General features: G+C 36.8%; 1 protein-coding gene and 1 pseudogene across 8 annotated transcripts in view; one reads left to right on the top strand and one right to left on the bottom strand.

The window, feature by feature from the left end:
* BABAM2 (BRISC and BRCA1 A complex member 2) overlaps nucleotides 1-21,477 on the top strand; it is a 577,548-nt gene that overhangs the window by 244,949 nt on the left and 311,122 nt on the right. For all 8 annotated transcript variants that reach the window (XM_055253180.2, XM_063623865.1, XM_055253179.2 and 5 more), the window contains one exon: nucleotides 13,649-13,843. In XM_055253180.2, coding sequence (XP_055109155.1) covers nucleotides 13,649-13,843 — 195 coding nt within the window. The remainder of the gene's footprint in view (nucleotides 1-13,648; nucleotides 13,844-21,477) is intronic.
* Nucleotides 3,518-4,534, bottom strand: LOC129468093 (protein FAM133B-like; annotated as a pseudogene).

The raw sequence follows: 21,477 nt of genomic DNA, 5'->3' as shown, positions 1-21,477 counted from the left end.
GCTCCAAGTTTAAAATCTTTGGACGGAATTGGGATTCTTAACTCTCTAAGTTTGAAAGATTCCTGAAGACATTTTCTAATGAAAAGTGTAACATTAACAAAGTGTTTGCTTTAACTAAATGATTGCAGTTAATTTCTTGTAAAGAAACACAGAAGCACACATTAACTTAAAATAAGCTCACACTGTTGTTTCTTGTAGTACAGCCAGGAAAAACAGTAACAAGCTGTCTCCTTCAAAATCACATCCCTGGATGATATTCGAGCAACCTGGAAAATTTAAATACATCCCCAGGAAAAACAATTTGAATTAAGTTAGAAATCATATTTGCTAATTCCCTTTCTGCCATTGCCTTTCATTCTCTGGGTCTGAGTAGCATTAATTGAGACCGTGTGTGGCATCAATAGCTAAGGTAAATGGTGACATTCATTTCAGAACCACAGCCCTGGGGCCACAAAAATAGTTTTAATGTTTAGGATTCATAAGTCAAATTTTAGCCTACATTGACATTTTGTCCTAATAATATTAATTCATGTATTTTTGAGAAACCACTGGTTTAAAACTTGAGCATTTTGGCCCCAAATAGATTTGATTTTGTATTTAAAAGATATTACCTTAAAATTGTGAGGGTAAAGACAACACCTATGAAAGAAATAGAGTATATTTAGTTATTAGTCACTCTAGTACTCTTCATGGTGCTTATATTCAATAATTTTAGTGTTCTTGGCCTTAGTTCTCTAATGCATGTTTTGGAAAATACATTATTTTTATTCTCTGCGTGGTTACAGTTTTAAGAGAAAAATGGCTAATTAAGATTCTTTTCCTTTGGAGGGTATTCTTTTCATTCCTGTCCCATTTGAGGGATTTTCCAAGATAGAAAGGAATCTGCCTACTTTCTTTCTCTTAATAAATGCGGAAGATTAGATCAAGAGATGTGGTTTAAAATTTTTTCCCTCTCCACTTCTCTCCCACCTTTGTTTCCTCTCATTTATCCATCCCTAATTCTTAAGAAAGAAACACAAGTTGGAATTAAGCTGGGTGATCCTAGAGACTCATTTCAAGTGGAAATTCAAGATGGAGTGGGTCTGCATACTGGTCACCTTCTTTTAAGAGGAACTGAAAGGTAATCTATATAGCAATTTCTGATGGGCAAGAAGGGACATCACAGGCTTTTGAATTTTATAAATGGAGCCATAATTATAATTAGGTATCATTTGGGGATACTTTTACATGTTTTAGGTTTAAAGCTTACTTGCCTATGGAGGAAACTAGAAATGTGAAGTATGCCACCTCCAAAGATTCTGACACCCTGGCACAAAATTGAGAGGATAAATTCTGATAAGATTCCACCAGTAGGTCATCTCTTGATAGATATTTGAACATGCCCTAGAATTCCTCTGTTAGTTGGAAGTTTGGCTTACCTAGCAACTGGGTGAGGCTGCCTACTGAATGGCATTTTGAAAAGTTCAGACTTAAAATTTCCTATTTTGCTTTTTGTCCATTATGAGTCTTACCAGTCCTATCACAAACTTTTATGGGAAAGTGGTTTTTCAGCTACAAAGGTATTTGTGCATTTTGCCCAAGACATATGTCCTCCTCAAGAATATATAACTGTCATGTTCTGTATTGACATGAGAATCAGGATCACATTACCACAAGTAGCTAGAAGATTTCATTGGTTGTAAGCCAGGGAATGGTCTGATCGATTTTATCCTGCAAGTAAAAACAAAAAAAATAGCTCTTTCACACACACACACACACACACACGTGTGTGTGTGTGTACACGTGGCTCACAGCGAAGTTGGTTGTTGGTTGAGAGGCAGGTCAGAACCTTGGAGAGCTCAAGATAAAGGAGGGGCAGAACCACAATAAGAAGCTTCCATGGCTTCCATGGCTGCTCCCAAAAACTCCCCAAAACGGATGGGTTTTTCTGGAGGAGCTGCCAGCTCCACTCTGCTTATTGTTAAGATATGTAGGATTTAAGAAGATAAATCCCTTTTACTCCAAGCATGAGCTGCATATTTGTTGACTAATTTAATAATTTGTGGCTAAAGTCTTAAAAACAAAAACTGAAAGGAAAAAAACAAAAGGACATACTTTTCTTCAGCACGCTTTTGTGAAGATCCTATGCCATTCCTCCATGGCCATGTTATGATTATGGATTCCACTTAGCAGGGCTTCTGGTATTGAGATGAGGGTCACATAGAGGACGGGGGAAGGTAACATTAAGATTTCACTGAATTATTCACTGAGTATTAGACTAGATCAATTTTTCCAAAAAAAGATTCTTTTCAAATAACAACATCTTTGATAAAACTCCAACGAAGCCAAACTAAAACAAACAAAAACCAGAAGAACAGAGTTGTTCTGGTTAAAACAGGGTTTAGAAAGCCTGAAGTGCCTTCTGTTCAGGCTAATTCTAGCTCCACCAGAAGCCCCTAAACACAGGTCGCAAATCACCATGTTTTACCCGCATACATTCAATTTACTTGACAGACACAGTTCCTAAGTAAGTGTGAGGACTTAACCTAACTGTCTTTCTAGGAATACTTTTACTAGCCCAAATTAATCCCAGAAGTGGCCATTTATTGGTGTCTACTTAGCTATTCATTTGGATGGCAGATATTTGCATTTCTTTCTTTCTTTCTTTTTCTTTTCTTTTTTTTTTTTTCTTGCCACTCAATTTGTTTATGGTAAGTCTCAGCTTCAATATGAAGCTGTTTTTTTTTTTTTAAATCAAAACCCTGCATTTTACATGCTAAATATCTTGGCAAGTAGGTTGTTAAACATAGTAATGAACTTAAAACAGCAAGAGTGAGGAGTTAACAAAAGCTAAACATTGCAGCCTAAACAAAATTCATACAAAAAATAAACTATCACTGGTTACATAAAATTTTCCTGACTGGTTAAAACTTAGTATAAAATGTGCATTTTAGAATCCTTAGCTATCAAGTTCAGAAAGTACCAGTGTCTATTTAAAATAATTCCTTTCCCAAGCCGAAGTATAATCAAAATTAATTTAAATGACATAACACATTCTAATGCTAAAAAATATTCATTATTATTGAAGTGGAGGTAAATCCCAAAGCTTTTGGGGCTTTCTCATGCTGCAAATGGCTGTTTCTCTGGTTCACTCAAAGCAGCATATGACAGCATCCGAGGATGACACTAAGGTCGGTAAAGGGCAAGACTGCTGGTAGCCAGCTCTGACCTTCCTGTGAAGCATGGCTGCTGTGTCCATGATACAGATGTGTGAGGATCAAAGGCACACTATTCTGCTGGCTAAAGAGATAGCAAACCACCCCCTAACCCTAAAAGCTCCTTCCCCAGGTAAATAAAAGTATACAAGGGGAAAAAATTAACATACATTTATCTACAGAGTAAGGGTTTTGAAATATTAATTTAATCCCTCCTTCAAAAATTTTAACTAGAGTCATCTGGTCATTTCTGATCACATCTTAAAGATGTATCCAGATTCAATTTCTGTTGGTTTATCTTTAGACACTTCTAGTCAAAAGTATTAATTTTATTCCCAAATATCTTAACCACTAGTACGACTGCAGTGTATTATCTCCCAGAGTTATCAAGCACTGGAAGAGAAAAAAATAGATGTTCAAGCAGCAGGCAGTATTTATGGCCCTTTCACACAGTGGCATTTGAGTGGCTACTGAATAGTCCAGGAATAATTCTAAAAACAAGAAAATTCATGCATTTTAGTAAATATGTTGTAGTTTTCACAGCTGAAATTTCCTCAGACATTGTGCTTTCTTTATAAGGGAATCCTGGTTTTTCTTAATGTTATGGTGAGTCAGGACTTGAACTAGCAGGCTTCTTTTTCTTCTTCTTAATGTGTTTCTTACACTTCTGTTTCTGTTTTGTTTTTTTCTGTTGCTTTTTCTCGTTCTTCACTGCTTTTCATCTTTTTTGCTCGTACCTCCTTAATATGCTCTGATTCTGACAAGGACTCAGATGATAAAGGTTTATCTTCAGAATATATCTTTCTCTTTTTTTCTGAGTCCTTTAATGTCCTTTTCTTTCTCAGTTGCATCTTTTGACTCCTTTTTCTTTTTTAAATTATCCTTACTGTCTTATTCAGTTTCTGACATGGACCTTTCAGAAGATTTATGTGAACGGTTCTTCTTTTTCTTTCTCAGTTTTCCGTGTTTCTTATCCTTATCTTCAGAGTCAGAAGAACTGCTGGAAGAATCAGAGCTTGATGAAGAAGAAGATGAATGCTTACCAGATTTCTTCTTTTTTCTTTCTCTGTCTTTTTTTGGATGAGCTCTCACTTCCACTTAACAATTTCCCCCTGTTTTTCTAGTTCTTTCTTCCGGTTCTCATTCATTTTTTCTTCACATTCAGCCAAAGCCTTGGAGCCTTTCTTTTTCTTTTCTAGTTGCTCTTTTACTTCTTCCCAGGTATGCCTTGATCGATTCAGATAATCGTGTATTTTTGGCCCTGAAGACTGGATTGGACCCCTTGATCTCGCCATTGCTGTTGGGTTCATATAGGCCACCCATTTGTCCCACTTCCCCATGGTGCTGGGCTGAGCACACAGTCGCACGCCGAGGGAAACCGGGCTGGAGAGATGGCCAAAGCGGGCCCGCCACAGGTGCATTTCTTTCTAATTAACTTCTGTGCATCCCAGAATCCACTGTGTTTTAGACTGTAATGAACAACTTCAAACATCATAGCAACAATCTCATCAGACTCTATAGGCTCTGCTTACAAAGGGGAAGAGAATTATTAGAATATTTGAAAACAAAGCCATGGAGGATCACAGAACTACCCTGTTTAATTTTTTTGCCTTACCAATATTTATTTCTATGAGTGTGCTACAATTTGTAGTGGTGAAGGGTACTACTGTGATATTCTTTCTTGTCTCCACTTCGTTTTGTTCTTAATAGTTGAAATTTCTCAAGAACAAAATCCCAAAATATAATCTGCAAGTTAAAACCATAAGGGATATGATTGGCAGTGCTGTGTTACCTTTCTTTGTTAGCCACATGACTATAAATATTTGAAGGGTATTTACATGGAAGAAGGAGTAGACTTGCTCTGAATAGTCCCAAAGTTAGTTTTTCTTAATCCAGCTTCTCTTCTCCCATCCTCAAAATTCATGTTATGTCCACTCGACTTTACAAAATTTGGAAATCGTTATATTTGAAGAAATTAGGAAAATATGTTTTAAATGATTTCATTTCAATTGTTTTAGATGATATATTAGAGGAATTATACATACTTAACAAAATGTACAGTGTAAACACTTATTGCTGATAATACTTGGTCCTCTTACAAATAGGTCAATAGCAAATTTATTTTTGTTGTTATCCTTGGTATTCTCCAGATGGAGTGACATTTTAAAAAATCATGCTTGTTCAGTTCCAGTTTGGTTTTTTTTTTTTTTTTTTTTTTTTTTTTGAGACGGAGTCTTTCTCTGTCCCCCAGGCTAGAGTGCAGTGGCGCGATCTCGGCTCATTGCAAGCTCCGCCTCCCGGGTTCACGCCATTCTCCTGCCTCAGCCTCCCGAGTAGCTGGGACTACAGGCGCCCGCCAACACGCCCGGCTAATTTTTTTGTATTTTTAGTAGAGACGGGGTTTCACCGTATTAGCCAGGATGGTCTCGATCTCCTGACCTCGTGATCCGCCCACCTCGGCCTCCCAAAGTGCTGGGATTACAGGCTTGAGCCACCGCGCCCGGCCTCAGTTCCAGTTTTGTTAGAAGTGTAAAATGTTGTTGGTGATTTCCTAAGACTTCCTATTTATTTTATTTTTTCTGCATATTCTATATAATTTATTCATGATTATAGACATTAGAAGTTTGAAATTAGAAATTACCTAATACACTATTACTTTCTATGTTGTAGAAAGATTTTTACTTTTTTCTTTTTTAACAGCTTTATTGAGATCTAACTGATATGTAACTCATCCATTTGAAGTATAAAGTTCAGTTGTTTTTAGTATATCCACAGAGTCGTGCAGTCATCAATTACCATAGTGAATTTAGAACATTCTAATCATTCCCAAAAAGAAACCGTGTACCCATTAGCAGTCCTCGTTTTCCCCCAAGTCTCCAGCCCTAGGCAACCACTAATTTACAGTCTGTCCCTATAGATTTGGCTTTTCTAAACATTTTGTATAAATGGATTCATACAATGTGTGGCCTTTAGGTCTGGCTTCTTGCACAGCTTAATGTTTCAAGGTTGATCCCTGTCATAGCATGAATCAGTATTTTTATTGCGGAATGATATTCCATTGTATGTATGTACACATCGTATTTATTCATCATTGGTTGATGGACATTTGGGTTGTTTGTACTTTTTAGCTATTAGGAATAATGCTACTATGAACATTTGTGTACAGGTTTTTAAAAATTTTTTAATTTTTGTATTTCAGTAGGTTTTGGGAAACAGGTGGTGTTTGGTTATATGAATAAATTCTTTAGTAGCAATTTCTGAGATTTTGGTGCATCCATCACACAAGCAGTGTACACTGTGCCCAATGTGTAGTCTTTTGTTTCTTGCTACCCTCACCCTTTCCTGAGTCCCTAAAGCCCAATGTGTCATTCTTATACCTTTGTGTCCTCATTCTTATACATTTGTGTCCTCATAGCTTAGCTCCCACATGTGAGTGAGAACATACGATGTTTGTTTTTTTATTCCTGAGTTACTTCACTTAGAATAATAGTCTGATTCCATTCAGGTTGTTGTGAATGCCATTATTTCATTACTTTTTATGGCTGAGTAGTATTCCATGATATATATCACATTTTCTTTATCCACTCGTTGATTGATGAATATTTGGGCTGGTTCCCTATTTTTGCAATTGCAAATTGTGCTGCTGTAAACATGCGTGTGCAAGTATCTTTTTCATATAATGACTTCTTTTCCTCTGGGTGGATACCTAGTAGTGGGATTGCTGGATCAAAAGGCAGATCTACTTTCAGTTCTTTAAGGAATCTCCACACTGTTTTCCATAGTGGTTGTACTAGTTTACATTCCCTTTTTTTACTTTTATGATGTAAAAGTGTTCCCTTTTCACCACATCCATGCCATCTGTTATTTTTTGATTTTGGTCATTCTTGCAGGAGTGAAGTGGTATTGCGTTACGGTTTTGATTTGCATTTCTCTGATAATTAGTGATGTTAGCATTTTTCCAAATGCTTGTTGGCCATTTGTATATCTTCTTTTGAGAATTGTCTATTCATGTCCTTAGTCCACTTTTTAAAACATTTTACTTTAAGTTCTGGGATACATGTGCAGGACATGCAGGTTTGTTATATAGGTATATATGAGCCAGGGTGGTTTGCTGCATCTATCAACCCATTATCTAGGTTTTAAGCCCCACATGCATTACATATTTGTCCTAATGCTCTCCCTCCCCTTACCCCCCAACCCCTGACAGGCCCCGTGTGTGATGTTCCCCTCCCTGTGTCCATATGTTCTCATTGTTCAACTCCCACTTATGAGCAAGAGCATGCCGTGTTTGATTTTCTATTCCTCTGTTAGCTTTCTGAGAATGATAGCTTCCAGATTCACCCATGTACCTGAAAAGGACATGAACTCATTCTTTTTTATGGCTGCATAGTATTCCATGGTGTATATATGCCACATTTTCTTTATCCGGTCTATCATTGATGGGCATTTGGATTGGTTCCAAGTCTTTGCTATTATAAATAGTGCTGCAATAAACATAGGTGTGCATGTGTCTCACTTCTTAATGAGATTTTTTTTTTCTTGCTGATATGTTTGAGTTCTTTGTAGATTCTGGATATTAGTCGTTTGTCAGATGTATAGATTGTGAAGATTTTCTCCCACTCTGGGTTTTCTGTTTCCTCTGCTGATAGTTTCTTTTGCTGTGCAGAAGCTTTTTAGTTTAATTAAGTCCCATCTATTTATCTTTGTTTTTGTTGCATTTGCTTTTGGATTCTTGGTCATGAAGTCTTTGCCTAAGCCAATGTTTAGAAAGGTTTTTCCTATGTTATCTTACAGAATCTTTATGGTTTCAGGTCTTAGATTTAAGTCTTTCATCTACCTTGAGTTGATTTTCATATAAGGTGAGAGCTGAGGATCCAGTTTCGTTCTTCTACAGGTGGCTTGCCAATTATTTCAGCACCATTTGTTGAATAGGGTGTCCTTTCCCCACTTTATGTTTTTGTTGGCTATGTTGAAAATCAAATGGCTGTAAGTATTTGGCTTTATTTCTGAGTTCTCTATTCTGTTCCATTAGCCTATGTGCCTGTTTTTATACCAGTAACATGCTGTTTTGGTGACTATGGCCTTATAGTATAGTTTGAAGTCAGGTAATGTGATGCCTCCAGATTTGTTCTTTTTGCTTAGTAAGACTTTGCATTTAGATGAATGCAACACAAAAGAGTTTTGGCTAAGGAAAGCACAATAAACTGCTTCAACTGTGACCACTACACTTTAGCATGTTGCATTAGCTTTCTGGAAATGTTTGTGAGGCTCAGAATTTAAGAAATAGTAAATTCAAAGTTACTTGAAGCATACGTATTTAGGGCTAAATGATGCAAGATTTGTTTTCCAGACGGTTATGGCATTGGCTAACTTTTTTAGTTGCGTAGAAGAGACAATTGGAGTCTGACCTCATAAAATGTATAAATGACAAATGGAATTTCTTAAACTTTGAGATTGAAAAACAGTTAGAAATGAAATATGTGAAGTGTGAAATAAAATACGTGAAGTATGCTATTATGTTTTCTTAAAAGTTATATTTCCATTATGAAAGTATGTGCATGTCTTATGTATATATACATACATATACATGTATATACACTCAGAAAATTTGGAAAATACAGAAAAACAGGAAGAAGAAAAAAAACTCTTTTAAATAGCATCCAACTATGGATATAAGTTATTAACAATTCTCCCAATAAATTTTCCATGTTAAGATGGTTTTTGCTGTGGAAGGTTGGGAGGGGATGGGGATAGCCAAGTTGTAATCATAATGTATATACAGATTTATATCTCTCCTCATTTAGTATTTTAACAAAAGTATTTTCTGTGCTGTTGCAATTGTTTCTGTGCTATTGTAATTGTTGATACAATTATATATATAATTATACAATTATATATATAATTGTATAAACATACTGTAATAGTATAGAAACATAGTTGCAGATTATTTATTTGAATTACTTTAACAGTTTTTAAAACAATTCTTATTATCAGGTGTTTAGATTGTTTGCAGTTTCATGATATTACAAATGACTCTATGTGTATTTCTGTCTATAAAGTCCCCCCCGTATTTTTAGTTATTTGCAGATTAGCTAGATTCCCAGAAATAAGATTTCTAGAGGCATTGAGAATAAACATTTCTAAGACTCTCTCTCTCTCTGACACACACACACACACACACACACACACACAGTTAAACTACTTGTATGAGTTTACAATTCCTTGTGTAAAAAGGTCCATGAAATTATATCTTCACCAACATTAGCTGTTTGCTGAAAAAAAGAACTTGACTAATTTAAGATATAAACATTTTTTCTCATAATTTTTGCCCAACTTTCTTCTCTTGTGGGAAATGCTGGGTGAGGAAGAGGCCAAATCAGAGCGTCCCATGGGTGCCAGAAACAATTTGTGGAGCTGAAGCACTATCAGGATAATAAGTTGAAAGTAAGACACTGATCTGAGGGAAACATGCACGATGGAAGCAGTGTTTGGAGCTTCAAAGAGTGGGAAAGGCAGCATAGAGTGGCAGAGCCATGGGTCATGTGGAGGAACTTAGGAAGGGTCAGACATTGGTGTTGTGTGCAGGCCCTGTGTGGGGGAAAGTATCTTCTCTAGGGAGAAGATCTCATAATATAGGCTGGAGGGAGACTTAATATTGTTCTTTACATTCTTTTATGCCATTTAAAAAATATTTGTTTTACCGTGTGCATATATTACTTTTTCAATGAAAAATTAGTTTATTAAAAAGGAGAAATTAGGAAAATTATACTTCCTTAACACTAATGGGCTTACATACTTTTCATATATTGTCAGTCTCTTTTAATTTCCTTTTATTTTATCGATATGCTAGAGAGTTGGGCAAAATTTTGTAGTAAGAAGTTTTAGATAATTTTCTTGTTATATTTTGAATGTATTCCTGTACCTTATCCTTTTATTAGTTGAACATTTTTATCATAAGATTAATTTCATTAAATCATTTTTTCCCCCTGGAAGATTTTTTCCCCTCCCTTATTAAGCAGAGATGGTTCCAAGTCTCATTTCATTTGCTTTGTTTCCTCCTTTATCTCTCCAAAGACATGGACAGACTACATTGTTTCTCAGTGTTTTCCGTTTATTGGCATCCTCGCGCATGTCTTAATTTGTGGGACTGTGGCCAAAAAACTATGGGTTTTGATAAGTGGAACCGGAATTGAGGGTGAGCTAGGCCTTGAAACTACTATTCCTCGCTGTCTTTCTGAAGAAGGAAGCTCTGATAAGCAGGAGCTCTGAGGATTGGTTGGGCTTGTTCAAGTCTGCGGGGCCATTGATATGGGAGCCCATAGGTACGTGTTGGAGTATATTTACGAGAGAGAAATGTGGGAAGGTGAAGGGTCACATGAACTCGGAGCACTCCTCCTGTCAGGCAGCCTAGACAGGGGAGCCAAAGTAAACAATTCAAAATTACCACTATGCACGAGTTCGCTCATGACCACAAAGAGGCAAGTGCCAGTTCGTTGGTTCAAAACTGATATTTTAGTTAACTGATTGGAGGAAGAGTAGGAAGATTTACATTCTACACAGTCTCAATTATTGTTTACACTTGAATGTGAGCAGTTATTTGATCTCTCTAGTTAACTAGTCTTTAAAAAGAACTGGTGTGATACCTTCCCTGAACTGTTTCATAGGTGTTTTCGTGAGAATGAATGAAGTTTGTATTATAAAACAGTAGTGAATTTTCTTTTGCTTTTGTTTTTCTTTGACTATGTTTTATCACTTTCTCTGAATGCGTTTTTCATTCCTCATTTTTGGAATCCTTTTTTGTATGCTCTTTTCTCTGTTAATATGTGATGTGTCCTGTGCCTACTCTTTGTGACCATCCTCATTTCAGATTTCTTCCTTCAAGCATTACCAAAACGAAGTAGAAAAAGAACTTTGTGAATAGAGAGAGAAACACTTATTTTTCTCTTTTTCGTAGACTCCTGCTAACTTATGCCTCCTCCCCCTCTTTCCCTGAAGGAGCTTTGGGCATTTTTCTGTATCTCCTACTCAAGAGAATGGAAAGCTCCAATGCCTTGTATTGCCAGACCTGTTTTAAAAATATGCCCTATTCTTAGGGAGTAACTAAAACTTTATATATCTTCTGTTTTCTCCCCTTCTAGGCAAAGTGGTTCAAACTACAAATTACCTAACAAGTAAAAGTGGTCGTGTAGCAATACTAGAGGAATTTTTATCTTGTTTAGTATAGCTAAACCATCCTTGATTGGGAGTGTTTTCCAGTGAGTTTGCCTTGAATGGCTAAGGAGATCAATAAAGAAATTATATTTTAATGGAAGGAGACTGGTTGGTATGTCTTTAACAATTTGTTTGAATCACTTGAAATGAATTCAAGTTGGTAAGGTATGTTGCCAACTTATATGTTTTTATAATTTTTAAAAATTGTTTGTACCCTAAAACCTAAAGTATAATAAAAAAAAATTGTTTGGATATAGGCCTGTAGCTTGCCAAATAACTAAGGAGAAATGACAGAATTTAAAAAATATAAATCAAGACAACTAACTTTTCTTTTTGCTCTAGTAGGGAATGAGGACTGGTAAGGAATACTTGACCAAGAAATGGAATATTGTATTTTATTCTTGCTTATAAATGTTTAGCAATGCTCTCTGAAGGAAATGCATAGCAAGCTATGTTAAGATCATTTTAAGTTCTATACAATGCTGTTATATCCTATTGATACTTTGAATTTAGTCTTGAACAGCTCAGAGGAGTTTCCTGCTATTGAGGTCAACGGATTTGCCAGGGAAAACTTTGTATTTTACTTATCAAATCACTTTCATATCAAGATACCCCTCTTATTCACTGTATGATGCTGAAGCTCTTACTTTTTCCTCTGTTCATCGTCTTTATCTGAACATCCTAAGACCTGTTTTTCCTATAAATGAAAGAACACTTGTGAATTTCCCCATTGTCATTTAGTTCCTATAAATCAACCCACTCAGTAGAGCAAAGTAATTCCTTTAAAAAATGCATTCCTTTAATTTTTCTTTGTTTTCTTTTGGTAGAAGCTATGCTTGGTTTGTCCTTAAGACAATATAAAGTAGTGTTGATGGTTCTCAAAGTGTGGTCTGCAGACCTATGAGGATCCCTGAGACCATTTCAGGGGTCTGCAAAGTCAAAACTGTTTTCATAATCATATTAAGATATTATGACATCTTTTTTACAGTGTTAATGTTTGCATTTACATTTCAGAAGCAGTGGCGGGCAAAACTGATGACTTGGCATTAACCACAGCAGGCATCAAGCTATACTCATGGTTATTTTATTCTCTGTTGTCACACATACTTAGTTAAAAAAACAACAACAGTTCACTTAAGAATGTCTTTGGCCAGGCGCTGTGGCTCATGCCTCTAATCCCAGCACTTTGGGAGGCCGAGGCAGGCGGATCACGAGGTCAGGAGATCGAGACCACTGTGAAACCCCGTCTCTACTAAAAATACAAAAAAAATTAGCCAGGTGTGGTGGCGGGTGCCTGTAGTCCCAGCTACTCGGGAGGCTGAGGCAGGAGAATGGCGTGAACCTGGGAGGTGGAGCTTGCAGTGAGCAGAGATCGCGCCACTGCACTCCAGCCTGGGCGACAGAGCGAGACTCCTTCTCAAAAAAAAAAAGGAAATGTCTTTGATGAAGTAATAAAAACTATGAATTTTATAAAGTCATAACCCTTGAGTACACATGCTTTCAATATTCTGTGCGACACAAAGAGAGTACACATGGAGGACTACTGCATACCTAAGTACGTTGTCTCAAGGAAAATCCTGAGTGTGATTGAGTTCCAAGCTGAACTAGCTGCTTTTTTCTTGGAAACATCCTTTATCACTTGGAGGAGTGACTGACGGATGAACTGTGGTTATTCAGATTTGCGCATTTGGCAGACATTTTCCCATGTCTCTATTTTATGCCTATCTTTTTCAGGCCTAACCGTCACCATTGTGCTTATATTTCTGTGAGGCTGTAGTGTTTACAGAGCGTTTATTTATATCTGGTATTACAGATACAGATGGTCTGTGGATCTGAGTTGAATTACTTTAGCATATAATGCTGAATTTAGGTAGAGATCGAAAAAAATTAAAATTATAAAAGAATAAGAAACAAATTAAGTCTTCCAGGGCTAAAATTATGGTCTTCTAGGATATTTAGGTTTCTTGTTTTGTTACTACCCGGCTTTACACTTCACTTTTTCTGCCTATTCATGATGGAATTCCTCCTCAATTTTTCTGCAAGGATTTTTTTAGAAGGCAGGAGAAATTGCCAATATCAAAAGATTTCTCTAACTTCATCTCTGGGTATATGGCTAAGGAGGAGTAGTCTGTTCCTCTTAGATTTCTATTACTCTTTTCCTCTACATTGATGTGTGAATGTGATACTGGATTTGTATGAAATTTCAGTTTTAACTGGTCTTTTATTTGTTACGACTTCTACAGAACCTTGCCTCCTGGAATCCTTCAAATCCTGAATGTCTCTTACTTGTGGTGAAGGAACTTGTGCAACAATATCACCAATTCCAATGTAGCCGCCTCCGGGAGAGCTCCCGCCTCATGTTTGAATACCAGACATTACTGGAAGAGCCACAGTATGGAGAGAACATGGAAATTTATGCTGGGAAAAAAAACAACTGGGTAAGGTTTTTTGAGAATGGAAAAAAAAGATGACTTCCTCCATAATAAAATAATCAATTCAGATGTCCATTTGTAAATCCTAGTCATTGCTTTAGATAAACATGGTCCAGGTAGCCTATATGTTTCTCATAATTTAGAGTTTAAAGAGACCTTAATGTTTGTCTAGTTCATTGTGTTTCTCAAAGATATTACCTGGGAAGTTTGTAAGATTCAGAGTCTCATCCCAAGCCCCAGATATTCAGCAGTCAGAGGTGGAGCCTGAGGGCCTGCACGTGCTACCAGCCTCCCTGTTGTTCTATGTATGTGGCTTGCAGGCCACATTTTGAGACACTAACAAGTTTCCCCCTCCTTTGAATGGAAAACTTCTCCAAAATCCCAGTCAGGTAAGAGAGGTCAGTAACTGAAGCAGCTAGCTTACATGGTGCCTTTTATATTTTCTTTTTGCAACTTATAATTATATGATCCTTTAAAAATTCAAGTCAGACCTTATCGCTCCTCTTCCCAGAACCTTATGTGCTTCTCTTTTTTTCTCTCATGGTAAAAGCCAAAGTCCTTCCAGTGGTATAAAAAACTCTATATGGAGAAATGCAAATCAAAATCACAACGAGATACCATCTCACACCACTTAGAATGGCAATCATTAAAAAGTCAGGAAACAACAGATGCTGGAGAGGATGTGGAGAAATGGGAATGCTTTTACACCGTTGGTGGGAGTGTAAATTAGTTCAACCATTGTGGAAGACAGCGTGGTGATTGCTCAAGGATCTAGAACCAGAAATACCATTTGACCCAGCAATCCCATTACTGGATATATACCCAAAGGATTATAAATCATTTTACTATGAAGACACATGTACACATATGTTTACTGCAGCACTATTCACAATAGCAAAGACTTGGAACCAACCCAAATGCCCATCAGTGACAGACTGGATTAAGAAAATGTGGCACATATACACCCTGGAATACTATGCAGTCTAAAAAAGGATGAGTTCATGTCCCTTGCAGGGACATGGATGAAGTTGGAAACCATGATTCTCAGCAAACTATTACAGGAACAGAAAACCAAACATGGCATATTCTCACTCATAAGTGGGAGTTGAACAATGAGAACATATGGACACAGGGAGGGGAACATCACACACCAGTGCCTGTTGGTGGGGAGGAGGCTAGGGGAGGGATACCATTAGGAGACATACCTGGTGTAGATAATGGGTTGATGGGTGCAGCAAACCACCATGGCATGTGTATACCTATGTAACAAACCTGCACGTTCTTCACATGTATCCCAGAACATATATATATATATATATATATATATATAAAAGAAACCCCCCAAAAAGAAAAAACAAAACTCTGTATGATTCCTATCACCACCATCTTCCATCCGTCATTAATTTTGTCTGTTCATCCCCTACCTTCCTCTTTCAAATTCAGCTCCAGCCACACTGGCACTTTGCTGTGCAGCAAGCACACCAGATATTCTCCTGCCCAAAGGTCTTTGCTTAGGCTCTCTTTTGTCAGGGATGTTCCCCCCAGATATGCACATGGCTAATACTCTTCTTCCTTCAAACTTCTACTAACGTTATGTTCTCAGTGATGCCCTGTTAACACCCCCAGTAGCCATTTTGAGGTATAATTTACATATCATAAATTTACCTGTTTTAAGTGTACAGTTAAATGATTTTTAATAAGTTGGCTGATTTGAGCAACCACCACCATTATCCAGTTTTAGAATGGTTCCATCACCCCAGTGAGATCCCTCATGTCCACTTACAGTTAATCTTGTTCCCACCTCCAGCCCTAGTCAATCACTAAACTACTTTCTGTTTCTGTAAATTTTCTTTTCTGAACACTTCTTATGGTGGAATCATACAGTATGTGTTTTTTGTGACTGACTTCTTTCACTTAGCCTATGTTTGAGGTTCATCCATGTAGTAGCATGTATCAGTACTTCATTTCTTTTTATGGCTGAATAATATTCCATTGAATAGACATACCACATTTTGTTTATCCATTTACCAATTAATGGACACTTGAGTTGTTTCTACTTTTTGTCTTTTATGAATAATGCCGCTGTAAGCATTTGTGTGTAAGTATTGGTAACACCCCTTTTAAACATTGTGACTTGCACCTCTCCTCTATTTTTTACTTTGCTCCACGTGGCTTTTTTGCATTTCCTTTTGGCATGCCATATAATTAGTGTATTTGTTATATGTTGCTGTGTAAAATAATCATTCCAAAACTTAGTGGCTTCAAACAATAACATTTATTATCATAGTTTTTGGCAGCAATCTGGGTAGGTCCTTTGTCTCAGGGTCTCTCACAGGTTGTGCTTGAAGTGTTGGCTAGGGCTCTCGTCATCTCAAGGCTCGACTGGAGATGGAGTCATTATAAATGCATGCATGTGGTAGTTGGCATTGTTCAGTTCCTCATGGGCCATCGAACGGAGAGCCTCAGTTCAGTGCTGGCTGTTGCCTGGAGTCTGCCTTCAACTCCTTGCCTCTCTACAGGGCAGTGCACAAGATTCAGAGCAAGCAAGTAGGGGAGAGCAAGAGGGACTGTGTGAGCAAGATAGAAGTCATAGTCTTTTATAACCTAATCTTGAAAGTGACAGCCCATCACTTTTGCTGTATTCTATTTGTTAGGTTCAATATCCCACCCTCCCAACACACCTACACCCCCCACCCCTCCCCTCCACCCACATGCAGAATTACATAGGAGTGTGAATACCAGAGACCACTGGGAGCCACTTAAAGGGAGCCTACCATACTTATTGATTATGTTTATTGTGTGTCTGTCCTCATTGGAATGTAAAATCTCATGAGGGCAGGGATCTTTGTTTTGTTCACTGGTAAATCACAAACACCTCGAACAGTGGCTTCCACCTCATTGGTATTCCATAAACATTTTTGAATGAATGAATGAATAAACTCTCATTAAGCAGAGAAAAAGTTTAGGTGCTCTTCTCTGCTAATTCTTTTAGGTTTCACTGTCTTTGTTAGGCTAAATAACACTCCCGCTTTTATTCTTCAGCTTTTTCTTTTTCTTTTTTTTCTTCTTTTGAGATGAAGTCTTGCTCTGTGGCCCAGGCTGGAGTGCAGTGGCGTAATCTCGGCTCACTGCAACCTCCGCCTCCTGGGTTCAAGCAATTCTCCTCTCTCAGCCTCCTGAGTAGCTGGGACTACAAGCGCATGCCACCATGCCCGGCTAATTTTTGTATTTTTAGTAGAGATGGGGTTTCACTATATTGGTCAGGCTGGTCTTGAATTCCTGACCTCAGGTGATCTACCCGCCTTGGCCTCCCGAAGTGCTGGGATTATAGATGTGAGCCACTGTGCCTGGCCTCTTCGGCTTTTTCTTAAAGGTTATGATTTTAAGGTTTTACACATGATTAATGCCTTCGAATCAGCAAGACTAAAATTTTTCTTATTACAAATCATGTTGTTTGTTCAGTTCAAGGTTTTTTTCCTTTTGTAAAGTCTTGAATTTATATTTCAGTAAAAGACACATAACACTACATTTGCCATCTTTACTATTTTTAAGTGTACAGTTCAGTAGTGTTAAGTATATTCACATTGTTGTGCAACAGATCTCTAGAACTTTTTCATCTTGCAAAGGAAGCCATTAAACACTAATTTCTCTTCCCCCCAGCGCTTGGCAGTCACTTTACTCTTTTATGTTTCTATGGTTTTGACTCCTTTAGATACTTCATATGGGTAGAATCGTATAGTATTTGTTTTTTTGTGACTGCTTATTTCACTTAGCATAATGTCTGAGGTTCATCAATGTTATAGCATGTGATAGGATTTCCTTCCTTTTTAAGGCTGCATAGTATTCAATTGAGTGTATTTACCATATTTTACTTATCCATTCATCCATCAGTGAACATTTGGGTTGCTTCTACCTCTTGGCTGTTGTGAATCATGCTACATTGAACATAGGTGTGCAACTATCTCTTTGAGATTCTGCTTTGGGTTCTTTGGGATATATATCTACAAGTGGGATTGCTAGATTATATATAATCCTATGTTAAATTTTTTGAGGAATTTCCATACTGTTTCCTTAACGGCTGCACTATTTTACATTCCCACCAACAGTGCATGGTTCAGACTTAAACTATTGATTGTTTTGAAATGTTAATATGTTTATGTGGCTCATAAGGAAAACTTTGTTGAACTTAGGTTATCCTCTATCCCCAGCATTTTCCTATTAAATAATCAACTTAATTGTCCTTACATAAATGGGTGTTAGGTTAATTCTTGGTGAACATATGTTGTCTTTAGTGCTGACAGGCTCATCTGAAAACAGGAATCGCTGTCAAACTAACCAGTCTTTAGTTTTTAGGATTTGCCTTCCTGTCTCTTCCCCCTTTTTTAATATTAATAGTGAATTTGAATATAATCCAGTTTTATGGCACCCTTTGTTACCTAATAATTTTCAAAATGTTATTCAGTGGCTCAGCTAATACTTGAGTTGTAGTTCATCTAGGTGTAGAAGTTTAAATTCATTTCAAGCAGATAGTTTGTATTTATAGTATTTTTTAAACTTCCTGTTTAATGTTACCGATATTCCTTTCTTTACTTACAAAACCTAGTACTGCTACACTTATCTCAGTTTATTTTGATTTGATGTTAAATAGTTTGTAAACATTAGGGCAATGGTTATGGATTCAAGTGAAGTAAAGAAACTGAGAATCCTGTTACAAGGCAAAGTAGACTGAGGTTAAGCTTACAACAGACCAGGCCTAGGGAAGGCCTAGTAGAAATGGTAGCTGAGTCTGTAGAAGTAAAACTATGAGTTGGAATCAGGGAGTAGATCAAGAAACAGGTATAAAAGTGAGTCTTGAGGGATGAACAAATTAGAGCTTGGCATGAGGGTTCAGGAATATTAAAGGACAGCCTGCTAATGGAGGAAAAATGTAGACCAAGAGTCTGGAGATAAACACTGGACCCTGGCAGAAAGAAAGGAGCTTGATTTTAAGCCAAGATTTTTTTTGAATCAGGGACTGTATTAGTTTCCTACTGCTGCTGTAAAAATTACCACAAACTTGGTGGCTTAAGACAACACTGATTTATTATGTCATAGTTCTGGAGGGCAGAAGTCCGAAATGGGTCTCTTTGGGCCAAAATCAAGGGGTTGGCAAGGCTGCATGCCTTCTGGAAGCTCTAAAGGAAACCGTTTCAGGGTACTGAAGGAACTTGCAGATATGCTCTCTGGGACATTATCTTTGAGAAATTTTAGAGAAGCAGAAAGATCCTAGAAGACTGTTATAACAACATCCTGGAGATTTTTAAAGAAATTAAGCTCAGATCTTTAAGTAGATGATTTGCAAACATTAAAATAAAAATGCAGTAGTCAATTGGAAAAATAATTGGGTAACTGAGAAACTGTCATGACAAACTTCGTTTACTTCTTTAAGGAAGGGTAATATCATAAACGTAGATGATCTCATTTTCAGCGAGGCACTTGGTCATTCTCTCTTAGGATTCCACTGACTTATGCTCCTTTTTTTAGTTGTTGGGATCTGTGGAAGCGTTCCACCTAAAAGTTGGGGTATAACTCTTACCAGCCTCAGGTGTTTCATGGAATGTCACAGGGCTTTTCCTTTGACCCTGTCTTGTTAAGGGTTTTGTTAGGGACTTGAATGAACCCATACAAAGTATGCATTTCTTTTTTCTGCTAGCACAGAGCTTAAAAAGACAGCTATTGTGCAAGATTACAGAATGAACATTAAAAATTATTTTTGTGTGCTGGAATGCTACACCAAACTAACAAGATACACTTTAGTAGGGCTAAACCAGTATGGGACTAATAGATTTATGGAAAGTCTACTATGCTAGGTTTTGGGTTAAAAAAAAATAAAGTAGATCAGATATGGCTTTGGCTCCTGAGACTGTTAAAATCCAATTTAGAAGGTTTAATCTGTATCTGTAAAAGAGGAATTTGAACAATACTGGATAGATTACATCTCAAATAGAATATACAGGCTGTGTGAGCATTCAGCAGAAGAGACAATCACTGAGGAAGGGAGTGACCAAGGAAAGCCTTTACTGGTCAACTGCTGAGCTAGACCCTGAAGGAAGGTGGACATGGATGGCTCTCTCAAAAGAGATGGTCAGTGGGTTGTATGACTGGGGAAAACTTAGGGACATGACATATATGAAGAACAAGAATTGTAAGCATATATTCAACTGGCTTACTGATCAGTAAAACACATCTATTATGTCTTAGTGGCATTTTGCAACATGAGGACATTTTTATATGAAATAAATGGATATTTTTAAATTAAAACGTGAAAATAGTATATTCTCTAAATGAAACATTATAAGAATCAATAGGTTCTTCCTGTTCTGAATGGAAATTCAAGTATTTTAGTTTTTTCTGGTCCAAGTAGTCCATCTGATAAATGCTTGCTATAAAGAATCTAAGACTAGGAATGATGATTTAATCCCTTTGCATTATGCAGTTCTGTATCTGTTAGAGAGGATGGTCTTTACTGTTGTCATCACTGAATTTTTCTTTCTGCCGCATACATTTATATTCTTAAAAACATTTCTGCTCTAAATTTATGAGGCTTTGAAAAACCTGATATGCTTCTTCCTTTTACTATCAGCTGGCATGAGGAAAATGTTACCATGTAGAAGAGGAAAAGGGCTCTGATTTACTATCAGTCTTCTGACAAGCCTGCGAATTTGAAATACACTATTCTCCCCACCCTATGCAGACACTCTTCTCCCTGCCCCCTGAACCTCCATTTAGAGAGTTTTAGCAAGCACACATTTGAAAGTAAACATTAACAAAAAATACCCACTTTATTGTCTAATTCTTTACCTTTGTGTTTTTATCAAATCGTTTCTCCTTATTGCTTTGCTCATCTCTTTTAATGATTTTTAGACATTGTAGTCCTCATCTATGCTGGTTTTATAATGTTTAAGAAATAGTAATAATAATTATAAAACTATAATGTTTAGGAAACCCCTGTTTTTCTAAACAGGTGAAAACAGATGCATATTGGGATGCAAGCTTAATGTTAAGAATGAAGAACACTTTTCCGCCTGCATGCTCGGAGTCATTTTTTAAAAGTGTATTTATTTTATATTTTGTAAACATTTTCATTTTGAAATAATTATAGATTTATAGGAAGTTGCAAAGTGGAGATCCTGAGTATCCTTCACTCAGTTTCCCCCAGTGGTTCAATTTTCTGTAACTATAAAAAAATACAGAAACCAGGAAGTTGACATTGGTACAATGTATGTGTATAGTTCTGTGTCATTTCATCACACACGTAATTTCCTGTAATCACTATTGAAATCAAGATGCAGATATTCCATTACCACAAAGATCTGTACTGCTACGCGTTTGAGGGAGCTATTTTTAAGATCATAATTTTAAAGTGATGAATTCCCATAATGTAAGAACTACTATTAAAAGTGTATATCCTGTTTTGATATATCAAAAAAGATACATCATACATTTTCTCAATGGGTAAATCCTAAGGTTTCATCTTATATTGCCTCTATTATTATTATTATTATTTATTATTATCTCTATTTTATATTGCCTTCTTAACATTTTTGTCATGGATGTGTGTATCAGAAGAACCAGTGTGTCTTAGTCCATTTTCTGTTGCT

The sequence above is a fragment of the Symphalangus syndactylus genome, chromosome 18 (assembly GCF_028878055.3).
Source record: "Symphalangus syndactylus isolate Jambi chromosome 18, NHGRI_mSymSyn1-v2.1_pri, whole genome shotgun sequence".
NCBI lineage: Eukaryota > Metazoa > Chordata > Mammalia > Primates > Hylobatidae > Symphalangus > Symphalangus syndactylus.
The sequence above is the reverse complement of the archived record's forward strand: the minus strand, read 5'-3'. Positions and strand labels throughout refer to the sequence as shown.